A 25,853-nucleotide genomic window follows, 5' to 3' on the forward strand; every position below is an offset into this window, starting at 1 on the left:
CCTAGACGTCACAATAGAATGAAAAGCCAATAGAGAACTACAGATCAGCGTCTACAGGAAAGCCACACACACTGATCAGATACTCAACTACAGGAGCAATTCCTGATGAAGGGCTTTTGCCCGAAACGTCGATTTTCCTGCTCCTCAGATGCTGTGCTTTTCCAGCACCACTCTGATCTAAACTACAGGAGCAATAATCCCAACAGCCACAAATGGAGCTGCATCAGGACAATATTTAAATGAGCCATAACACACTGCAGCACCCAGGAACTACGAGAAGCTCAGGAACAACGGGTACCCAATAAGCACAGTCTGTTGATTCCTATACAACAGACCTAAGCAAGAAGACAACACGCCCAGAGACTCTAGTCATCCTGCCATACATTAAAGACACTTCAGTGATGATGACCAGACTATTCCGGCCCCTAGGCATCATGGTAGCCCACAAACCTACCACCACAATGAAACAGGCTCCTGATGAATTTAAAGGACCCCATACCAACAACAGCAGAATGAATGTCATATACAAAATACCTGCAAGGACAGCAATAAACATTACATTAGACAGTCGGGCAGGAAACTAGCCTCCAGGATACATGGGCACCACTAGCCACCAAAAGACACAACAAACTATCATTAGTTTCCATATACACAGACGAAGAGGGACACAAGTTCAACTGGGTCAATACATCCATCCTGGGACAGGCTAAACAAAGACATGCATAGGAATTCCTCAAGGCCCGGCATTCAAACCGGAACTCCATTAACAAACGTTTTGGACCCCATTTACCAACCTCTCAGAAAAATAACTGGAGATGATATCACTCACCACAATAGACCAAGACATACAAATAGCAAGTGGGACATAACATCAGCATTTCATCGGAGGGTCACTGATGATGCTACCTAGCATGGTGATGAACGTCTGAGAACAAATCTACCAACTCAGTGAGCAAACGTCCAACCTCATCCACAACCTGAGCTACAAACATTCTCCAAAATTGTCCTGTGATATGTGTGAAGTAGAAATGCTACAACTGCCTTCAATCCTAAATGGGTTGCCTGGGTATCTTTTATCATTCTCCATTTAAAGAAAACGCCATGGGTTATAGGCATTGTTGGGAAGACCAGCTTTTATTGCCACTGGTAAATGGATGATAAAGTGCCTTCTGTAACCTGTGCAGTCCACATGGTAGGCACACAGTCTGGTTCGGTAGATAGTTCTAGGATGTTTTACTTTTGACAATAAAAAAGGGGTAGATTTCCAATTCAGGGTGGTATATCACTTCACAGGGAAATGCTACATTGAGGCAGAATTAAGCAGGTATTGCCACTGTTCTTCTAGACTGTAGAGGCCATAGGTTCAGAAAGCTATTGAACAGCCCTTGCAATAGTCCACACTACAGCCATTTTGCACTGGTGCTGGAGTAAAAGTGAATGATGAAGGTGGTGTATAGGTCTCAATTACATCACATCTTGTTGATGCAGATGTCTTAAAAAAAAATTCAAACTTCCAGTTCATAACTAAAAGAATTACATGAGAAAATTTCAAGTTTTAAGACTTACTGTAATAAACATTGCTGAAACACTATTTTTGTAGGCAACTTGCACTTTAAACTATAGAACAGATCTTACCCCCTTACATTTGACACAAAGAAAAAATCATTTTACAGAGATTTTTTACATTCTTAATTGATTTTTCTCAGAGCTAGTGCAAAGAGACTGAACTCCTGAAGATGACTTCCATTCCACTCCATTCCTTCCCTAGTCTGGTAACTTAAATCCAGAACTGTTCTTCATGGTGAGAATATTTCATGAAGGTTTTATCCTCTGGCACAGACCAAATAAATCTTCCAGACTCACTTTAAATACTCACAAATACCTTTTCAATCTGGGACAAGTTCCCATCCTCATTCTGCACGATGAACCACAGAAACATTTGGTGTCAAATTGCTCCATTTCTCCTGCATCCCGGTAGATTAACTTGTCTGTGAGATTCAGTAATATTTTAGAGACCCTTCCCTTGTCATAGAAACATAGAAGATAGGAGCAGGAGGATGCCATTTGGCCCTTCGAGCTTGCTTGGCCAATCATCATGATCATGGCTGATTGTCCAACTCAATAGCTTAAGCCTGGTTTCTCCCCATAATCTTTGATCCCATTCACCCCAAGTATCCCTCACCCACCTACCTGGTTACCCAGCATATCCTTTCACACATGCATTTACCATTCTTACCCCTCATCCAGCCAATATATCACCCAATTTTAACACCTCACCTCTCCATCCAACACCCTACTCCCTCTCACACTCACCTGCCTCCCCTCCTACACCCTTACCTACCCAACATGTTACCTTAGCCTACATCCTTATCCATCCATTTGATAACTCCACACACACCCACTACATCTGACTCCAGTTCTACCTTCTCTTCAACACATCCTGCCTTGTCAACCACATTGCTTTTCAGAGCATTAGGCTTAACCCCCATTAGACCCTGTCCCCACACCTCAGCGCAAAATCCCCACTATTGAGGCCACTTGAAATTCAGCCCTGTATTTTCAGATATTTCTAAAATTAATATATAAATTCTTTGCAACTACTCATTCTGGAAATCGAAAGTTGTTAATTTTACGCTATTTTCACTGAAGACAAACTCAAATAATTAATCAAATTACCTCACCTTAAACATATCATACTTTAATTTGCTACACAGAATACAACACTTTCAAAATATTTCATATGTATATTCACTTATTCAATAAATCCTAGATGCAAGTCTCAAATTTACATGTATTACTGATGTAAGGTTGCGCATTATAAATATGTTCTCATTAACTTTACAGGTGGTCAGACAGGTGGATTGGTGGAAAGTCACAAGAAAGGAAAGGAGACATGGCAGGCGAAACTGAGAAAGTGATTTCAAAACAAAATAAATTGCCACGGTTACCAAGAAAATCTGTCATTGAGCAATTGCGATTTATCTTTGAAAATTACATAAAATGCCTTGCATGTGTCTTCAGACTTCTGTGCCACAACAAGTTCTTTTTCTTAAAAAGGTGAATGCTGGAGGAGCTGTTCAAACTGATCAGAAGCTAATTTTAATTTGCATCTTGTTTCCAAAAAGTGATCTGGTTTTCCATGTCTCTGAGAACCCAAAGCACAGTTTTACCTTTTGACAAATGAACTTAAAAAAATATTTCTTTGAAATAGTTACCACTTAGTAAAAATGACAGGACAAAAGTGGGAAGAGGAGAGTGCACTTTGAAATAGAAGACAAAGGATGAATTTAAATTTTGTACTTTAAACTAGTTGTGCAGTATTTAGGTTTTTAGAAGGAACATTGAAAGAAATCATTGAAAATTGTGATAGGAATTAGTTAGTCAGTCCCTGAAACACATTCAATGAATAATAGTTGATTTTATGGAAATCTACCTTGTAATCAGTTCCATAAATTTAGAAACAAAATAAACTTTTGAGCACAGAGGAAGCTATTTGGTCCATCTTGTCTACGTCAGCCAAAAAAAGACTATCCATTCTAGATTTGTCTTCCAGGAATTGGTCTGTAGTCCTGTAGATTTTGGATTGAACAGTTGTCTGTTTAGCACAAGTCCCACTAGTAGTCCATTACCTATTTGTAAACATGCTTTAAATCCACTTGTACTGCAAGTGGTTTGTTCTTGTTTCCCCAATGTTTACTTTGCTTGCATTTCTTTAACTAACAAAGACTGAGGAATGTTTAAATTGTTAAAAAAAATTGATAGATCAAATTAAGAAAAATGACTTTCTCTGATGTTTGATAGCTTTGAGAGCAAGGAGACAGAAGCATAAAATTAGAGTGAGGACAATCGAGAAAATTTGAGTCCCACTTTCTCACAAAAAAATTCATAGAAATGCAGAGTTCTGTGTTTCAAAATGAGAAAGATAGATTTTTGTGATGCACCTGGAGCTAAATAAAGTTTTCAAAAATTAATTACATGCCACAGCATCCTCAAGGGGTTTAACACCCTCCTCTCTTTTTGTAATGTGCCCTTACTCTGCAATTCCCTTCTGATCTGTTAAACTCTCATTTTCATCTATATTAATTGGTTGACGCTCATCTTTAACATTCACTTTCTGATGAAAATATTCACCGTTACTCTTATGCTGCACCTTTTATTATTTTCTGGAAACCCCTTTCCCATTCTGTTGAACTGGTTTTTATCATACATCCCCTTAATCCCATGGACAGACACACCCTCACAACATAAAAAGATAATGTCTCTGTAGAAATTATGATACTAAACAGAGTACAAAAGGACAAAATATTCCTATTGGCCTAGAGAGTGAAAACAAAAGATAGAATTCAATGATTTCTCCCAGTCCACAGGATTTCTTGTCAAATACATTGAATTGTTGACAGCCGTGGACTGATGGATGATCGTCAGTTTAGAGTCAAATCAAGCTCGATAAATCCTTGGAAAGTGGCCAGCTTTTCCAGTGTATGTAACATGGTCAGGGAAACTGATATTTGGAAACTGTATCAGGTTCCCAGCACTTCCTCTGAAAGAGAAGGAGATGGACTTGCAGCTCTGAGGGTTTCTTCCTTACTGATCAATTAATTCCGTGAAACATAAACTAAGTCCAGAAAGGGTTGCTAGGCAAATATTGATATAATGACCTCGAAAGTCCTCTCAAAGCCATGTTTTCCAGAAATTAAGCACCAAAAAAACCCCATCTCTTATCACCTTAAAAACTATGCTGGTCTCTCCTCCAAAGTCACTTGACCTTCTGCAAACAGCAAGAGAACCACATCTCCCTTAAACTGTTGACTTGATTTTCCAAGAACCCACATGGTGAACTCTTTTCAATATAGAAAATGTTTAATCAGTTCTATATCTTCCAGATTTCTCAGAGTTTGTAAATAAATATAGTCATTCCTAAAATGCCTCCACCTTTAGAAAATGAAACATTTCCAAGTGTGCTTCATTATAATATTGACATGAAAACACAAAACATAAAACACAAAAATTTAGTAGAAGATTCATTTATGTTTATTCACTCATTCGGCAAAACCGATATAGTTTCTTCTCATCTTCAAATATTACAACATCATTGCGGTCTTGTCAGTGCATCAGAAATAGTATAATGTGTGATGATACTTTGGCCTTAAGAGGTGCATTTTGTCCTGGATTTTTATTGAAGAAACGTTGAGGCAGAGGTGTCAATCGGTCTACTTGGAGTGAACAAGGTTTTCGGTTTGTGAGGGCTTGGAGTTTATTTTTAAAGGTTAGAACAATAAAAGCAGCCTGAATTGGTGGGGTCAAGCTGCAAGAGAACCAGATTTTTTTTTTAGTTTTAGTTTATCAGTAGCAGTTGCTGGGCTCATTACACTGGGTTTGGAAGGGCAGGACATCTTTCCCTGCTACTCTCTCTCTGTGTTTTCTCTTGATGTTTTTCCTCCTGGACTGGAGAATTGCATGTGAGACAATCTATTTTACTGAATTTGCCTTTACCAATAGTGTGTTTATGGGATATTACTACATTGGAATAGTTGCTGTTTAGTAGTTAAATAATCTATTGCTCAGTAAAGTTTTCCAATTGAGTTAAGTTATTCCAAGTTCTTTTTTTTGTATATTAACTATAGTGTATGAATAAAGTGTGATTTGCTTCACCAATTGAATTGTATCTAGAATGCAACGCCTGTCACTTGCCTTTAAAATACAAAAAAGTTAGGTTCATGCAATCTTCTTAATATATTTGAGGGAGTTTGGTCTGGTCCATAAGGTATGGTAGGGTCAGCCTAGGTTTTTAATTGTCTAACTTTGCTTGGGTAACTATTAACTGCTGCAAATTCCTACATATTAAATGGATAGTCACAGAAGAATTGCCCATAAGAATCTTTAATTTCACGAGAATTCACTCTAATTCTGCTATATCAGGAATCCAGGAGGATTCTGACGTATAGCTCCCAACAATGCTGCAGAATTAACTATCTGGTCATTGAAAATCCAGGCTGTATATGTCTGCCTTATCAACATAACCTTTCACTAATTGCTAACAGACAATAAACTACAGTTGTGGGCCCATTTGTGGTGCAGTGGTAGTGCCCCTACCTCTGGACTGGGAATACAGAGTTCAAGTCTCACCTGCTTCAGAGGTGTGTATCAACATCTCTGAATAGGTTGATTAGAAAAATAGATTAAATAAAATAATTAAAAATGAAACTACAATTGCTATTATCTCTAAATACACTTCCACTTCAACCAAGAAGGAGTTTTCTTCAAAAACACTACATAAAGCAGACTCTAATTTCCTACAGAGGATAGTGGCAGTAACCTTCATCATGAACAGGTTTGTGAACTGACATGCTCATACAATGATTATCAGCTACTGTACCTCTGTACAAAAAGAATACAAAAATAGTAACAAATATTGATTTGGATTGTTAATCCTCTTAATATGTTAATACACATACACACGCACACACAAAGACAATTGAATTTTTAAAGCTGTTAAATATGTCTGAGCTGTGACAATCCATCTGCTATCCCAGCTGACAGAATCCATTCAATGGGGGAAAAGTGCATTCAACCAAAAAGAACTAAGAGTTGAATTCACTACCTTCTGAATTGGCCATTTCAGTTACATGTTAAAATATTATTTAAATCCAGAGAAGCTGCAACATGACTGTCTTTGGAGAGAAACTGTAAATTAAGCCACTCGATGTCTTTTTCCAAACTCCAGAATACAAATTAGCTACAGCCAGCAAATATTTGACAACTACATTAGCATCATTTAAGAAACATAAATGGACAATGGATTACTGAAATCAGAGCTACCCACCTAACCATGTAATCGTTGGACTCAAGAAGTGATTGAAATTAATCTGTTGCCAGCACATTATGCATGCATGTGAACATAATTCAAACTCAAAGTTTTGAGAGTAGCATGATTTAACTCAGGTGAGTTACCACAGTATACTGATCAATATTTATTCCTCAACTAACATCACAAAAACTGTCTGGTTATTATCACACTGCTCATTGTAGGAGTATACTGTGCACAAAACTGTTACATTTTCTACCAATGCCAATGATTAGATTACTAAAAATTACTTTATTAATTATAAAGTATATTGAGAGGTCTGATGATCATGCACTATATAAATGCAAGAATTTGTTAGGGAACATTTCTGCAAACGTGATTTTTTTGTGCCAGTCAACAATCAACAATACCACAGCTTTTACATAATAACTTATAAGACAAACATTGTGAAATTTCAAATTGACAAAAAAACAGAATGCACCAAGACCACCACGTTTCTGATAGGTCTGATTATGTGAATATGGTTGTGAAAACAAACATATTAATTTCAAGCTAACAAACTTTTGAACAACCACAACAATAGAACTAATAACAATGGCAATAAATCGGTGACAACCTTGCCAAAGATAGAATAATTGCTTCACCACTTTGGAGCTTTGAGCAGGAAGCAATACTCAAAGAGAGTATGAATTAGAGAATTGACACAACACTGCAAATTTTGATCAAAGCTCTCTTTGAACATTGATTGCCACTGGAAACATGGGATTGCTGAGTTTATCCTACAGAGCTAACTTATTTGGTTTAAAATGATTGTTCATTAACTCACATTATTTGTGTCATTCCTGCATTATATCTGCTAAGAAATTAACGTGCTATTAGACAGATGTTAAATCTCAAATCCATCTATTTTCAACTTCCTTCACCAAGATCTTTCCCATTGCATTCATTTTATGTAAAACAGCAAATGCGAGTTTTTCTTTAGTATAATGGCTAAGGTGAATGAATTGCAACATTAGGGAGAAAACGTGCCAAGAAGATTGCATTTCATACAGTGTATGTTTAAGTAATAATTAATAACGTGTATGACCTTTGACCTTAATTTTGAATATATAATATGCATTTAGCCCAAAAATCCTTTCAAAAATACCTTATGCTATTTTTAGGAGTGGGGTTGGTGGAAACAATCTAGTGAGTGTTTTTAACAATTGCTCTTTTCTCAATTAAACATCAGAAACACTGATAGATAGTCTAGGACAAATGTTGTTCTCTGACTTCTTATACACTAAAATTGGAATGATACAGCGATAAGCATGGCCCCTGGGCAAATTAGTGAAGCATTCCATATTTTTTATGCCACTGTTTCAAAAGGGAGGTAGATAAAAGATGGAAATTATAGACTGGTTAGCTTAACCTATGCAGTGGGGAAGATGCTTGAGTCTAATATCAAGGAAGAATTAACAAGGCGTCTCAATAAAAATTGTGCCGTTGGGCAGACACATCATAGGTTCATGAAGGGCAGGTCATGCTTAACAATTCTTTTGGAAATCTATGAAGACATTGTGAGCAAGATGGACAATGGGGACCCATTGGATGTGGTGTACCTAGATTTCCAAAAGAGTTGCAACACTGTGCCGCACAAGATGCTGCCACATAAGATAAGGACACATGGCATTATGGGTAAAGTATTAGCATGGATAGAGGAATGGCTAACTAACAGGAAGCAAAGAATGGGGATAAATGAGTGCTATTCTGACTGTCAATAAGTGACTCGTGGTGTGTCTCAGGGATCAGTGTTGGGACCGCAATTATTCACAATTTATATTAATGATTTGCAGTTGGGGACCATGTGTAGAGTGTCAAAGTTTACAGATGACACTAAGATGAGTGGCAGAACAAAGTGTGCAAAGGACTGTTGAACTTTCCAGAGGAACACAGATACTTTGAGTGAGTTGTCAAGGTCTGGCAGATGGACCACAATGTTAAAAAATGTGAAGTCATCCATTTCGGAAGGAGTAACAGTAAAAAGGATTATTACATGAATGGTAAAACGTTGCAGCATGCTGCTATGCAGAGGGACATGGGTGTCCTGGTGCATGAACCACAGAAGATTGGCCTGCAGGTACAACAAGTAATTAGGAAGGCAACAGGACTTTTGTCCTTCATTGCTAAAGGGATTGAGTTTAAAAGCAGGGAGGTTATGTTGCAGCTGTACAGGGTGCTGGTGAGGCCACACCTGGAGTACTGCGTGCAGTCTTCGTCTCCTTACTTGAGAAAGGATGTACTGGCAGTAAAGGAAGTGCAGAGGTGGTTCACTAGGTTGATTCCGGAGTTGATAGGGTTGGCTTATGAGGAGAGACTGAGTAGACTAGGATTATATTCATTGGAATTCAGAAGACTGAGGGGGGAATCTTACAGAGACATATAAAATTATGAAGGGAATAGATGAGATAGAAGTAGAAAGAATGTTTCCTCTGACAGGTGAAACTAGGTTAAGAGGGTACAGCCTCGAGATTAGAGGGAGCAGAATTCGGACTGAATTGAGACAGAACTTCTTCACCCAGAGGTTTGTAAAGCTATGGAATTCCTGGCCCAGTGAAGTAGTTGACACCAATTCAGTAAACATTTTTAAAGCGAAGATAGATTTTTTTGAACAATAAAGGAATTAAGGGATGCATGAGAACACAGGTAAGTGAATCTGAGTCCATGAAAAGATCAGCTATGAGTGGTGGAACAGGCTCGAAGGGCCAGACTGGAATAAACAGTGAATTACTGAAATCAGAGCTACCTACCTAATGGTTGGACTTACTCCTACTCTTAGTTCTTATGTTCAATCAAAGAAGTGTCACTACTGGTAGTTTGGATTTCCATTTGTGATTGTGTACCTCATGTAAGAAGTCTAAATATTTCATCTTAAAAGCCTGACCCTTATATGCATGTATGGTGATTCAAGGTGTAATTTTAAAATATTTTATGATAATTTATTTGTGAATTTGAAATGTGTTTATGTCAAGGTGTTTAATGATTAACTTGAAATTATTCATGTAGCCATGATGATTTTTTTAAAACACTGAGACAGAGTAATGGGTTTATTAGGATTATTAAGATAATTAGGATAATTTTACAAGCAAACAAGGTGAAAACGTGTGCATCAGAATTCAGTTTAGAAATTTTGGGATTGATTTTTTAAAAATCTTTCTTTTGATTAGGAGCAACACACATAGCTGTTAAAAAAAAAGCTTGTTTTTAATGAGCTTACAGTTTGCAAGGTTCTGCAGATCTTGGCTGAAGCTAGATGTATAAAGAGTTGCTCCTGCAAAAGGGAGTTAATTTTAACAAAAAATAGATTACCTCAGCATAAGCAATTTAGTAAACGTTCCAGATCAAACATGTTCGGTTAAAATCTTGAAGAGGTTATTTGAAGTTGAGGAAGTTTAAGCTCAGTTATATGAAGGCTCCAGGAAGATGCTGTCAAACTTCTAGACTGCAGTTGAAACCACAGTTAAATTAAGTCTGTAGGAATGATGGAGAAGAGAGTTTTCTCCCCTGTATGAGTATTGTAAAGGGATGTCTTTGAAACTAATGGGATCATATTTTTACTGCGTATTTTGAAATTTATAAGTGTGTGCTATATGTGAAGACAGCATTTACTTTTGCATAATAAATCTCTGTCACATTGTTAAAACAAATGTGCAACTTTGCACATTTATGCTTCAATGAGTGACCACCAAAAACAAAATATAATCTATCATGCCTTATTTCAATCTGGGGTATGACTTGTCTAGTAATAACATTGGCTGACATCATAACAAATTCATGATGTGGCCAAGGGTTTCCATGCAACCAACATAACTACAAATATACTGAGTAATTATAACACTTTGCATAAGGTGACTTCATATAAATATGCAATTATTATGAGATAGTCACAATTCTTACCTCTAGCGGTCCTCTTACAATATCAAGCTGTTCACCTCCAACTTCTAGGGCGACATCAACAGATGCAAAAGGACGGCTAGCCATCTGCTGTCTTTCCCTCATGAGTTGCTGTTTGAAAAAAAAAGTTAGACGTTTTTGAAAATTTGGGACACAATATAACGTTGAGGAAATTTGAGTTTGGAATTTTTTAAAGGAAAAACCCTTGTGTACACTTCCAGATTTGTAATAATATTGTCACATCATAGCGAACAAATTGAGAGTTTTTTCTCATTCTCTGCCAAGTATACTGCTACACATGATTTAATTTCATTATATTCTGTAGTAGTTCAACATTAGGTTTTCAGAAAAGTTAATTTTAAAATTAAACTTGAAGAAAAACAATTAGGAAAATAAGTAGCAATTGTTTCACTGACAATTGGTCAACCAATATGACTTCAAGTTTCAACCTGCGTCAAATTAATAACAATAATGATTCAAAAATATATGATTGCAATAATTCAAACGAGCCAAGGTTTTTCAAAATATCATGTAGCATCTAGCCACATATATTTCCACTGAAGATCTAGTACTGCACATAATTATTTGCAATGATACTAAAAGTAAAAAAAAAGATTATTTCCATTTCAACTGATAACACTTGAATTAGATTATCACAAAATGTCTTACCACAAAAAAAAATGTCATATTGACTTGTTGGAAAAACTGGTAATGAATGAGTTAAAGGTCTATCTGAAATAAGGTTCTGATCAATCTTTTAGCAGATCTTTTTCCCCAAAGAATTAATTTACTGAAGAAAGATTCTTTGCATTCACAATCAATATGAAGCAAGAGTTGACTTTAATTTCAGAGACTTACACTGTAGGGAATCCAAACTGGACAAAATCCTTATAATATTTTTCACTTAATGTGCAAAGGGCTTATGTTAAATATCTACCATTAAGTAGCTTGTGACTGAATGCTTTAGAGTTGCTTTAAAAAGGTACTTAAAGCTTTTAAACCTATTTTAAAAGCTATTTAATTCTCCCTAAAGAAAAGGCAGACACTATTCCTGTGCCTTTCATTTAATCAAAAGGATCTAGGAAAATCCGAAAAAAGTGATAATTTTGCTATTAGCAACAATAGTCACTTCCATAACAGCTACTTTGAAAACAAAAGTCATCACTTGAACAATATGTATAGGTTTCAAGCAAGTAGTTGATTGGAAAAGCTTTTCCACTTTAAGTTCTGCAGAATTTTCTCTGGGCTGTGTAATCTGAAGCTTGTATTGACTGGAATTAAATAAAAAGATTAATGATCCAAGCTTGAGTTATTTTCAAATGTTGCAAAGATAGTCTATAATCCATGATGTTTTCAGAAAGGAAGGTCACAAGAGGCATAATATTGCCCAGCAATAAATCACTTTGCCCTCAGTCACTGAAAGAATTGTCACAAAACTTCTGCAAAGTGCAGACAATACCAACCCTTTTAAAAATATTCCACCATGGTTTACTGTCTTGGCTGAGTGTGATATTGTCTTTTTAAAATCAAGGACCTTCCTAAAGAGAAATATGATCTAACAGCATATGATAAATGATTATTCTCCTTTAGATTCTCCTGAGAGAAAATGACAATTCCCAAAGATCACAGCTCTTTATTAACTTTATGCATATATATTTCCAATGATGATCACAACTAACGTCCATTGCTATCCTCAGGAGTAACATTCCCAAATATTATCAGAAACAAAAACAGAAGCTGCTGGAAAAGCTCAGCAGGTCTGACAGCATCTGTGAAGAGAAATCAAAGTTAATGTTTCAGGTCCAGTGACCCTTCCTCAGTGCTCTGAGAAAGGGTCACCGGACACAAAACGTTAACTTTGATTTTGCCAAGTTTTTCCAGCAACTTCTGTTTTTGTTTCTAATTTACATCTGCAGTTCTTTTGGTTTTTATTTCCCAATAAAATGTTGGAATTGGATGGTACACCATATAAAAAGAAAAATTTGTTTGAAGTAGATAACTAAACTCTAATTCTAATAAATAATATGGAAAAATTCCAAACAATTAGTGCTTGCACTAGTGCATCTAGTTAATTAAAGGAAAATGTTCCATGACAACAAACTTTCATTTAGAAAGAGAACATTTCAAAGAAGTTCACAAAGACATGAGACAAAAATAAACTCTGATGAATTTGAATGACATGGGATTACTGCTTGTTAAATGCTTTGTTGACAGCCCAATTTGCCTCATTAACATTCAGCTTTCTAATTTACCAAACTCACTGAACAAGCTAGCCATTCAGAAAACCCGGCATGGAAACCAAAACATGTGCCTGGTGAACTGAGCTCACTTTTGATCCAAGGAATCTCCATGTTAGACATGGGGCAACAAAATCTAAAGGCACACTCCATTGGCACCAGTCAGGGACACCCGACACCTGATATGTACTAATCTCTAAAAATCCTCATGGTATACTGCATATAGGATGTTTTTGCAATTCAATGCTACACCTCAGGTTACACCTGCAACTATCATTGTAATGCAGCAGGGACACTGTGCATTCCTAGCTCGTGGACTGGACCAGGCTCCATCTCTGGGCTCATTGCTTGCTATCATAGTGCTTACGCATTCTGACCCTGTCAGAACATCCCTGCTAATGCATTGGCTTTTTGTAATTTGCTCCCTCAGCCAGAGGTACCAGGTTCCTTTTACTGAGGTCTTGCCATGCCATTTAGCACAGACACTGAGGCTGGAAGCTTGTCAGAGTTGCCAACAGACTTTAGTCGAGTCAAAGGGGATAGCTTTCACTCAGGGCTTCCCAGCAAAGTCAAGAGCAGCCTTCGATACTAATTCAGGAGCTTGAAAATAGTCAGTCAGCCATTTGGGATGTTCAGAGTTAGGATTCTCTCTACTTAAGGGTTGAAAAGCCTAATGTCAACTCATCTCCCAAAATGAGTAGGCAGCATAGAGGCTATACAGGATTCATGGTAGTGGGGGCTGGTGTGGAGACAGTGAATGAGAAAAAAATCTAAGAATTATTGAGAGAGGTAGAGCATGAGCCTCAATAGGAGATATGTAAAATAACAGAGATAGGGAGAATCATAGAGTCATAGAGATGTACAGCACAGAAACAGACACTTCGGTCCAACTCGCCCATGTCAACCAGATATCCTCATCTAATCTAGTCCCATTTGACAGCACTTGGCTAATATCCCTTTAAACCGTTCCTATGCATGTCCCCATCCAGATGCCTTTTAAATATTGTAATTGTATCAGCCTCCACCACTTCCTCTGGCAACTCATTCCATACATGCACCACCTTTGTATGAAAACGTTGCCCCTTGGGTGCCTTTTAATCTTTCTCTTCTCACCCTAAGCTTATGCCCTCTAGTTCTGGACTCCCCCAACCCAAGGAAAAGACCTTGTCTATTTATCCTATCCATGACCCTTATGATTTTATAAACCTCTATAAGGTCACCCCTCAGCCTCTGATGTTCCAGGGAAAACAGCCCTGGCCTATTCAGTCTCTTCCTATAGCTCAAATCCTCCAATCCTGGCAACATCCTTGTAAATCTTTTCTGAACCCTTTCAAGTTTCACAACATCCTTCCTATAGGAGGGAGACCAGAATTGCACACATTATTCCAAAAGTGGCCTAACCAATGCCCTGTACAGCTGCAGCATGACCTCCAAACTCCCACACTTAAGTGGTCTGACCAATAAAGGAAAGCATACTAAATGTTTTCTTCACTATCCTATCTACCTGGACTCCACTTTCAGGAATCTATGAATCTGCACTCCAAGGTCTCTTTATTCAGCAACACTCCCCAAGACCTTACCATTAAGTGTATAAGTTTTGCCTTTCCAAAATGCAAGGTGAGGTATCAGAGAGAAAATGGCAGTGAACTGGAGAATATTATCAACTTTCTTCCTACATTGCTGGACGTTCCTCCAGATGACTGAGACTGTACTGATTCTGGATTAGTGGTGCTGGAAAAGCACAGCAGTTCAGGCAGCATCCGAGGAACAGTAAAATCGACGTTTCGGGCAAAAGCCCTTCATCAGGAATAAAGGCAGAGAGCCTGAAGCGTGGAGAGATAAGCTAGAGGAGATTGGGGGGTGGGGAGAAAGTAGCATCGAGTGGGGAAGGGGATAAAGGTGATAGGTCAGGGAGGAGGGTGGAGTGGATAGGTGGAAAAGAAGATAGGCAGGTCAGACAAGTCAAGGGAACAGTGCTGAGCTGGAAGTTTGGAACTGGGGTGAGGTGGGGGAAGGGGAAATGAGGAAACTGTTGAAGTCCACATTGATGCCCTGGGGTTGACGTGTTCCGAGGCGGAAGATGAGGCGTTCTTCCTCCAGGCGTCTGGTGGTGAGGGAGCGGCGGTGAAGGAGGCCCAGGACCTCCATGTCCTTGGCAGAGTGGGAGGGGGAGTTGAAATGTTGGGCCACAGGGCGGTATGGTTGATTGATGCGGGTGTCCTGAAGATATTCCCTAAAGCGCTCTGCTAGGAGGTGTCCAGTCTCCCCAATGTAGAGGAGACCGCATCGGGAGCAACGGATACAATAAATGATATTAGTGGATGTGCAGATAAAACTTTGATGGATGTGGAAGGCTCCTTTAGGGCCTTGGAGGGAGGTGAGGGAGGAAGTGTGGGTGCAGGTTTTACAGTTCCTGTGGTGGCAGGGGAAGGTGCCAGGATGGGAGGGTGGGTTGTAGGGGGGCATGGACCTGACCAGGTAGTCACAGAGGGAACGGTCTTTGCGGAAGGTGGACGACCCAAGCGGCAATCTCAGACCAGGCTGGCATTGTTTGGTGTCATTACCTCCTCTGTTGGTCTTGGAGAAAGAGGAAATCTCTGTGACACCCCATTCAGCAGGATCTCCAGGTCCCTGCCCATATAGCAGGGCACCAATTTCTCCTGGTCTACCATTTCTGGGACAAACAGTCAGAGACTTTGCAGTTCTGGACTGACAGAGCTTGTCTGGATGCACAATGGGCACGGGTGGAAGAGATGCTGGTGAATTCAGGCTATCCATTGAGTGGTGAGTTGCACTATTACATGGTAAGATGGGACTGGAATTGATCATGGTGGAGGTCCTACGGGCAGACTCGATTGCTCATAAGATGAGTTTGGTAAGATATGGTGAGAAATCTTGCTAGGCCTTACAGTGGATATTCCTCCAAAAAATTCAACAGAAATCAGGCTTAGCCAAAAAATAACAAACATAAAGCCTTCCGACTCAAGAAAGAATAAATTAGGGTGCTGACCAAAAGCTTGGATTAAGAGGTGGATTTTAAGAATGCAGCTTAAGAAATGTCCACAATTGGAGCGGCATGGGGATTTAAGGAGCAATTCCAAACAGCAGGGCTCAGCATCAACTTCTGGCTGCCTACACAGTTTAAAGGAGGAAGGGTAGAGACATCGAGGTGGAGAGAGATATTAAAGAGAGGCAAGGAAGAGACTTTCACAGGAGCTTGTAAGCCTTAATATTGGCGGCACAAAGCGATCAGGAGCTAGTTTAATGAATTAGAAATGAAGGATGAGTGAACCCTCAGTGTAGAATAGATACAGACAGCAGAATGTGCAGTGCAGACAATGGTGGACAGGAGGCTGATAGTTGTGGTAAAGCATGGATTAGGATAGCCACTCTTCTGGGCTAACTAGAAGAGTCCTGTTTATAAACAATAGTACATTTACTGCATTACAGCAACAATTTATGGATTAAATGAATATTGTCCACATTATTTTAGAGACTATGAGGAGCACATTTCCTTCTCGTCCAAGCCTGACCAGCTTCTACTCAGCTCAGTAAAATCTTCCCAACATCACATCTGGTGGTGCCCATGCACACATTCATGTATTACGTCTTTCAGACTCTTGCACAACATCTTTTGTGTCTCCATTAGTTTTTTTTTCATAAGACTAGTATTGTTACGTCTTTTTGCATAGCTACATTTATCATTACTCCATCTCCCCCCAATCTTTAGTTTTACAAGTGCAGAAAATCTGGTATATTCTATGGAATTGTACCTTCAATTTGTGTCAGTGGAGTCTGAATCCTGCCTGTACATCTGTGCCGAAGCAGTCAGGTTTATTACATTAACCCTTTTGTATTTTGGACCATCTCCTTCCTGCACGGCTATGAAATTATTGGTGAAACCTGCTTGTTTGTTTCACCGCTCGTGTTATCTCAAGACGCATTCTTACTTGATGGGATACTCTTTGTTATTGTTGGGGTTCTTCTTTGAAGATGGGTAAGTCAGCCAATCTTTTTGAAATTTGCCCTTTCCAGTCACCTAATGCCCTAATGGCAGAATTAGATTAGACAGTTATGTTAAGTGGCAATCTGACTAAATTCAGTTTCAAGTATTACCATTTTCTGTCTATTACTGTGTAATGTTTCAGTTTTACCTTTATCTTTGCATTTGCTTCAAAGTTTGTTGGAATCTGAACATTCGTCAGCTTTGAACGCAATGGAAAGTATTTCAGATGAACCAGCTATAGATTTTCATCTCACTTAGGGAATGAAACAGTTTTTTTATTCCAATATAACCGACCTAAGGGTACTCTGTTTTTGTTTAGGTTCCACTGTTATGTAGTTGCAGGTGTGTACTGTACCTTTAAGAAAGAGTGAAAGCTGGCAAGGACTAACTGAAAGCACATAGTGTGCTGAACAATTTAAAAATGTAACATTTGGTTATGAAACAAATAGCTGGAGCTGCGTTGCCATGGTACACAACAAATTTGAATTTGGCCAATCAGTTTAAGTTATCCCCCAAGATACCCAAAATCCAATCAAATTTGAATTTTAATGTTTTGATGACATCAAACCAATGAGATGGTCCGACGTTTTGGGGTATATAAAATCGGGTATTTTGAACAGTTGGGGAGAACTGCAGAGAACGGCAAAGAGCAGCCAAGTACCAACCGACTGCTAGCAAAATAGCTCTCTGAAAGATATCTGTCCGTAAGAAATTTGTGCAGCAGAAGACTGAAGAAAAGACAACCCAGGAAAATCTACAGAGGAAAATCTACAAAGGAGAATTGAACCAGCTGACTGGTTTAGAAATGTGATTTTTAAAAAATATTAATTGGGGTTTTGCCAGACCAGTATTGTAGAATGGGAGGAAAAAGATTTAAGTGAAAAGAGTTCTAAGTAGTTGTCTAATGTTTTCTTTTGGAATTAAAGAATAAAATTGTTAATTTTTTCTTTAAATTGTGATATTTGGTATTGTTCTTTGCCACTTGAAATGTAACAGATTACGGCACAAGATGAACTTTTCTGTGTGTCTGGTTTAAATTAGCAGAGGGGTTTACCCCATGTCATAACATCCACCATGAATATAAACAGAGCAAAATTTTCTACAAGCTTTTCTTTGGTTTTGATGTTTAACCTCTTTCACCTTTTCAATGAAATTAAAGTGAATTCACGATGTTCAACACAGGAGTAAATATTTTTGGTTGTAGAATATATATAAGGTTTCTAGTATTATGTTCTAGTATAATCTTCTGTTGAAGATTTCTTTCTCATTCATTCTAGGGAAGGATGATGCACAGTGAAAATGTCACTGGACTAGTAATCTAGACCCCAGCTAAAGCTCTGGGGACTTGGGTTCGTTAAGTGAAATAAAATCTTAAATAAAAAAGAAACGACCCTATAACTACTGTCAATTGTTGTAAAACTCACTTAGTTCAGTAATGCCCTTTATGGGAGGAGATCTGTCTTCCATACTTGGTCTGGCCTGCATTGGACTCCATAGAGTCATACAGCACAGAAAGAGATCCTTCTTGACCAAGTTTCCCTAACTAAACTAGTTCCACTTGCCTGGTTTGGCCCTTATCCCTCTAAATCTTTTCCATTCATGTACCTGCCCAAATGTCTTTTAAATGTTTTTAATTCCACCTGTGTCTATCACTTCCCCTAGTTGTTCATTCCACACACAATCCACCTTCTGTCCCTTTTAAATCTTTTTCCCCTCACTTTAAAAATATGCCTCCTAGTTTTGAACTACCCCACCCTAGGGAAAAGGGCTTTTCTATGCACTATATCTACACCCCTCATGATAAAACACCTAAAAGGTTACCCCTCAACCTCCTGCGGTCCACTGAAAAAAGTCCCTGACTCTCGAGCTTATTATTAACTCAGACCCTCTTGTCCTAGCAACATTCTGGTAAATCTTTTCTGAACCCTCTCCAATTTAATAATATCCTTCCTATTGCAGTGCGACCAAGACTGTTCACGTACCCCAAAAGTTACCTCACTAATGTCCTGGACAACTGCAAAATGACGTTCCAACCATACTCAATGGTCTGAGCAATGAAGACTCCAGATCATATCAATGTGGTTGACTTTTAACTGCCCTCTAAAATGCCATTGAATGTCAAGGGATATTGGTTAGATTCTCTTGCATTGAAGATGATTATTACCTAGCATTTGTGCAATGTGAATTTTACTTGCCATTTGTCAGACCAGACCTGGATATTGTTCAGGTATTGCTACATTTGGATATGGACTGTGTCATTACTTGAGGAATCACAAATAGTGCAGAACATGATGTAATCATCAGTGAACATCCCGACCTCTGACCTTATGGTGGAGGGCAGGTCATTGATAAAGCAGCTGAATATGGTTGGGTCAAGAATATTACTCTGAGGAACTCCTGCAGAGAAGTCCTGAAGCTGCGATGACTGACCTTGAACAACCAGACGCATCTTTCTTTGTGCTAAGTATGACTTGTTTGTAACATATTAGACTAGATTAGATTAGATTAGATTAGATTACTTACAGTGTGGAAACAGGCCCTTCGGCCCAACAAGTCCACACCGACCCGCCAAAGCGCACCCACCCAGACCCATTCCCCTACATTTACCCCTGCACCTAACACTACAGGCAATTTAGCATGGCCAATTCACCTAACCTGCACATTTTTGGACTGTGGGAGGAAACCGGAGCACTCGGAGGAAACCCACGCAGACACGGGGAGAATGTGCAAATTCCACACAGTCGGTCACCTGAGGCAGGAATTGAACCCGAGTCTCTGGCGCTGTGAGGCAGCAGTGCTAACCACTGTGCCACCGTGCCGCACAATATCTTTCATGTTAAGTGCAATGGATCTGAACCATGTCTTGAAGCTTCTATCACCCATAGGCTGAGGCTCGAGGATCTTGTGGTACAGCGGTAGTGCCCCTTCCTCTGAGCTAAGAGGCCCAGGTGCAGGTCCCACTTGCTCCAGAGGAGACTAATAACATATTTGAACAGGTTGATTAGAAAATATCTCAACCCAGGCTTGCTGTATGAAAAATTATGACATTTGCTCCCACATCTGAATTTAAACTTGAGGTGCCCGTTGACATAAATGTCTGCATGCACAATCTTTGATCTGGGTGACTGATCTCCTTGAGGAAAACTTTGGGTTTATCATCTACTGCAGATCGCTCTACTTCATTTATCTCTTTTACTTTTCAGTGTTGTGTCCTGCATTGACACATTTTCTGAAAGTGGCAAGATATTTCTTACATTAAAAAAAATGATTTTTAAGGCTTATATTGTTTGTGATTTTACTGTTTCTTTGCTCCTTAGAGTTAGCAAGAAGGCTTACTGTATGATGTCTGTCTCACCTGCTGCATTGGCCTATCTGTTATGGATTTTGTACCTGAACAAATGAATACAATCCTAACTTTATCTACTCCTCTTAGGATTTTACTTCTAGATCTCTGCTTTACTAACAGTCTCTAACTATTTTCTCAAGAGTTTGAGCATCTTTGGACTGTAATCAATCAAACAAAGACTCGTTGATAATGCCTGCAACAATCCAATCTCTTATAAATTCTAGTTTAAATTCACCATAGTTGTATCTCTCCACTAGCCTGTAGAGATTAATAATGAAATCACTTATGGATTCGCCTGGACAATGTTCTCTCTAATTTTTTTGGTGCCTGTGCAGACTGCTGAGTAGGTTGAACAGTGTATTTAAACTAGAGAATCCATTCAGTAGATGTCATATGGCAAATATTTGCAGTGTGCTTTTTGAGGATATATTATTAGTAGACTATTAATCCAAACACTCAGCTAATGTTCTGGGGATGTGGATCCAAATTCTGCCATGGCAGTTGGTGGAATTTAAATTCAATAAAAAAATTCTGGAATTAGAGTCTATTAATGACAATGAAGCCATTGTTGATTGTCATAAAAACCCATGTGGTTTATGAATGTTACTTAGGGAAGGAAATCTGTCATTCTTAACCTGATCTGGCCTACACACAACTCCAGACTCTAAGCAAAGTGGTTGATTATTAATTGCCCTCTTGAGCTACATGATCAAGGGGCTTTTAAGGATGGGCTGTAAATATCGGTTCATCCCACGAATGAATAACAAAAACTATTAAAAGTGCACTTTTAGGTTATTTTAGTTATAAGTCTTCCACTTGCTAAAATAAACAAAATTGTTTGTTTGGTTCAAAAATCTGGTTTCAAGCTATGCTCTGTATACCAAGAATAATACTCCACCAAAAGGTGTCCTTAGTAATTTCTTCACTACTTGTTGGCAGCTTTTCATGCCTATCATTATTTACTGTGCAATAATGCAATATCATAATCATGTATATTATAATATTTTGTCTAGATGTAATGTACAACTTAATTTGCATCAAATTATCCAAGTGATCTATTTTCATTCTATTTCTGGATTTAATCAAAATCATTAGGCTAAATACACTCTCACAGTGAGCATTCAATACTTACAATGTTATGCGAAAGTCAAGAATAGAATTTTTTTGAAACTAATTGTCTTTTAGGGCATAGCTCACAAATTACTCAATGTCTGAATGAAATCTGTCTTGACTTTTTCCACAACGACAAATTTGAAATCAGAGTACGGTTCACATATCTTTGAGGCCATCCTCTTGTAATATTTGGATATAAGGAATATTTTGATATCAGTTGTACAACACAGTCTTTTCCCAATTCATAAGAGTCATCTTGGTCATTGCAGCCTGATGAAATGCATGCCACCCCATTAATTTCTGTTCTGGAATTCTGCTATCCAGTTGTTGAATTAGTTGAAGAATTGCAGCCATGTTAACATCACTGTCCATAGTGGCCAGAACCTTTGCAACTTCATCACTCCAATAAAGACGTTTACTTAGATACTGAGTCTTCATTTCGTCAAGCTTGGCCTTTACAAATTACAATGCTTCAATTGTTGTTAGACATATTACCTGTGACAACTTGTATAACAATGTCAGTTCATCTAAAATATCATTCAGAATTATTAATGCAATGTAATATTGTAGCTTTGAGAGTACTTTCAGGCAATATTTATTGGATTGTTGTAATTATTCACTTTTGCTCTGTAGTAGTTGATCAAGATATTGTTGTTTTGCATTAGTGCACTTATTGCAAAATGCCTTGACAGCCATCTTAATTCACTGAGAAGTCCAAATGCCACTGCATCACCCTCTGTGACTTTGGTAAGTACTCTGAATTGTCCTTATGTCAAAGATGATCTGCTGAACATTGTAAACATTGTTCTTAGATGTACTGTGCATAATTGAGATTTGTTTCCAAATATCATCCATTCCAAGATCTTGTCTGAGCAACAAAGTGCTGTTTCAACCAATGTTTGATTTGATGTTGCAAAACTGCTGCTACTTCACTTTTTTACTTTTCTTTCCAAGCATAACAGAAGCTCTGTCTGCTGTAAACATCACCATCTTCTGTAAATCAAGATTACTGTTAGTACAAAACTGCTTCGTTGCTGTTACAATGGAGTTGCTACTCCAAACAGTCAGTTTCAAAATACCTGCAAAGACAGTCCTGATTCTTTTGATTTTGGTTGAAACTTAATGTGCAAATTTCTTTTTTTTTGTATTCCTATTAGGGATTCCATATTTCTGATCTAATTGGCTAAAAGGTTCCTATTAGGGATTCCATATTTCTGATCTAATTGGCTAAAAGACATCAAGACCTCTCCCTCAAATAAATCTCCCAGACAGGAGATTCCTTTATTCCCCATGCTCTGAAGCTGGAGTCCATTGACCCCGGTACAAACCCTGGGGCTCCCACTAACCGGATAAACGGCGAAGTCTTCAGTAAATTGCCCTCACCTCGCCACATTATCCTCCATGCTTTTACTGTATTTATGATTACCAGACTTTCACAGTGCTCAACTACGGATGTCATCTTATCCGTAATGTCTGTGTTTTTGTCTACTATTAACACGAGAAAACATGATTTACACACTTCATTCAGGCACTGTTTCTGCATGACTAAGTTAATGCAGACCAAAAATTCAAAGGTGTAACTGTTATTGCACCAGCTTTCATTAATTGCCATGTATTTCACCAGATGTTCAAGAATGCCTTCCATGGAAACTATGGCCGCAATCATTATTATTGCGACAACATCATCAGAGACTTCCACCATATGAGAATGGCCTTTTTTGTGCTATAAATCCACCCTTATCTCATGATCTGATCCTTTGGCCAGCATATAAAAAAATTCACCTCTATTGTGGTTTTGTAAATTAATAAAGGAATCTATGCGCATGTCTAAGATCAAATACACTTTAGACAGTCTAATTTCCATCTGTATCTTTTTCTTCTAGTGCTGAACTTGCCTCAGAACAATTTGCGTCAGAGCAAATAGCACAAAGGTCATTGTCAGTTTCACAATGAGTGAAATTATCACAGATTTGTATCCTCTGTTTTTGTGCTGAAGATGACACTTCAGTTTCACCTACTTGGAAAGCCATTCCTTTTTGATGCACACAGAAAAGTTATTTTTTTAAGGAGTTTGAAAACTCATTTGCTTTTCTTTGGGTCATTTTGTTGATAAGATATTTTTAAACTAGTTGCAAATCTATGAAAGGAAACTTTAACCTGCCACTTGATTAACTCTTGAGATAGTAAACTCCAAGCTCCGAGAACTTCCAAGATATAGATGGCCTCTTCTTTGGCCCCAAATCAACCTCCTAGTACTTGCCTGAACAGGAGTTGCATTTGATCAGAAGCTGGAGCTCCGAGGCCATAGATATGGCTGCATGAGTACCTAGCACTGACCAATTGTTCAGAGTGTGAGCTTGCATGTCATGTTGTTGAAGCTGTGGAAGATCATGGGACATGCACTATTTTTCTTCCTGAAGGACAGCCAAATACATGCACAGCTCACTGGGAATGTAGTACCTTAGTTTTGCATCCTTTTATTGAATCTTGCCCTTTCAAGAATTTTATCAGTTTTGAGTATTTTTATGTATATATTTATTGAAACTTTTTTTTGAATCTTTTACAAAAAAATAAGCCAAAAATAAGTTATAAAAGTACAGAAAAGTAGAAATACTATTGTACTATTATATTACAGTAACATCGACAATAAACTGCCTACCATTCCTCAAGAATAATCATCTCATATTTAGTTAACTTAAACTAAATTAGCACAATCTCAAATTAAATAAAAAACATTAAATTAAATTACAATCCACTAAAATTAAATTACATTACATTGTACTATATTACATTACTCCACTCGCCGCACCTCCATCAAGTCTCCCGTCCACGGGAGCAACAATGATTATACTCGTATTTACTAGGCCTCTCTCCCTGGGGTGCCTGGACCGCCATATACGTCCCTCGTGGCTATATAAAGGCTCTAATCAGTACCACCAACAGATCCATGTCTATGTAATTTAGAAAGGGCCGCCATGTCTTATAAAATTGCTCGTTCTGTGGCACACCATACATGCCAGGTAATCTTGAGGGGCATGCTCCATCACAAGTCTGTGCCACCTTGCAAGACCTGGAGGGTTTGCTGATATCCAATTCATTAGGATGTTCTTCCTTGCACAGTGTGTCAAGAATATTGAATAACCTCTTCCCATGCTTACCAAAAGGAAAAACGATTCGGTAGTCCCAAAAGGAGGGACAGTGGATCCTCCCTAACTTCCATTCACAGGATCCTCTCCAGCTCATTCACTATGGACCCCCAGTATCCGTGAATCTTGTAACAGGACCGATAGCAATGGGTACGGGTGCCAATACTGTTTATACATTTGGGACATTTCGGGAAAGATCGTTTCTTGAATTTTGCAATCCTCTCTGGCAGCATATGGGCCCTGTGGAGGATCTTCATTTGCATTGATTATGCCTTATCGCATATGAAATTTTCTTTACATTCCCCATATACCCTCCCACGTTTCCGATGACATTTCTTCCCCCAATTCTTGATTCCAAATCTCATGGAATCTCTCCATATTCCCCAAGGCTTTCCCTCTCTGCAGATGATATATGGTACTAACTGAGAGAGTGCCTCCACATTGGAACACTCTATGTTCTATATTCGACTTGTAGGGCTGGGTCAAGAGTGTGGTCTTCTTCTGGATGTAATCCCTAACCTGGAAATTTCGGAAAAGGTTCCTATTAGGGATTCCATATTTCTGATCTAATTGGCTAAAAGACATCAAGACCTCTCCCTCAAATAAATCTCCCAGACAGGAGATTCCTTTATTCCCCATGCTCTGAAGCTGGAGTCCATTGACCCCGGTACAAACCCTGGGGCTCCCACTAACCGGATAAACGGCGAAGTCTTCAGTAAATTGCCCTCACCTCGCCACATTATCCTCCATGCTTTTACTGTATTTATGATTACCAGACTTTCACAGTGCTCAACTACGGATGTCATCTTATCCGTGTATAGTAAGTTTATGTGGGGATATCTTGCCTGTGAGGCCTCTACATCAAGCCATATCGACTTCAAGTCATTGTGCATCCATTCGCCTACATATGACAACAGGGCGCCTATTTGGTATCTCATCAGATCTGAGAAATCCACCACGCACCAACCTCTCCCCCAATATCTTGCAGAAGTTGCAACTTGGTAAATTTAATTAGGGGGCGCCTACGGTACCAAATAAATGATCCAAGCCATTCCGCAAACTTCCGCAGCACCGATTTGGGTAATAACAATGGGAGCATCTTCATAGGATATAACAGCCGAAGAAGAACATTCATTTTAATCAAGGCTATACCGTCTAGCCATGATATGGGTAGTCCCTCCCATCGCTGCAAGTTCTGATTTATCCTCACAAACAGCTACACAAAGTTAACTCCATACAGTTGCCAGAAGTGAGGGGTAGTACAAAT

The 25,853-nt window shown here is 38.6% G+C and overlaps 1 protein-coding gene and 1 pseudogene across 1 annotated transcript in view; one reads left to right on the forward strand and one right to left on the reverse strand.

Moving 5' to 3' along the window:
• Positions 1-25,853, reverse strand: part of atrnl1b (attractin like 1b) — a 947,890-nt gene that overhangs the window by 194,278 nt on the left and 727,759 nt on the right. Inside the window, exon 27 of the mRNA XM_043712811.2 lies at positions 10,742-10,849. Within this exon, the coding sequence (XP_043568746.1) occupies positions 10,742-10,849 (108 nt within the window). The remainder of the gene's footprint in view (positions 1-10,741; positions 10,850-25,853) is intronic.
• Positions 8,062-8,154, forward strand: LOC148145960 (U6 spliceosomal RNA; annotated as a pseudogene).

Source organism: Chiloscyllium plagiosum, unplaced genomic scaffold, assembly GCF_037043375.1.
Source record: "Chiloscyllium plagiosum isolate Xiang-an unplaced genomic scaffold, Cpla_swu_hap1 HiC_scaffold_22, whole genome shotgun sequence".
NCBI classification, from domain to species: domain Eukaryota; kingdom Metazoa; phylum Chordata; class Chondrichthyes; order Orectolobiformes; family Hemiscylliidae; genus Chiloscyllium; species Chiloscyllium plagiosum.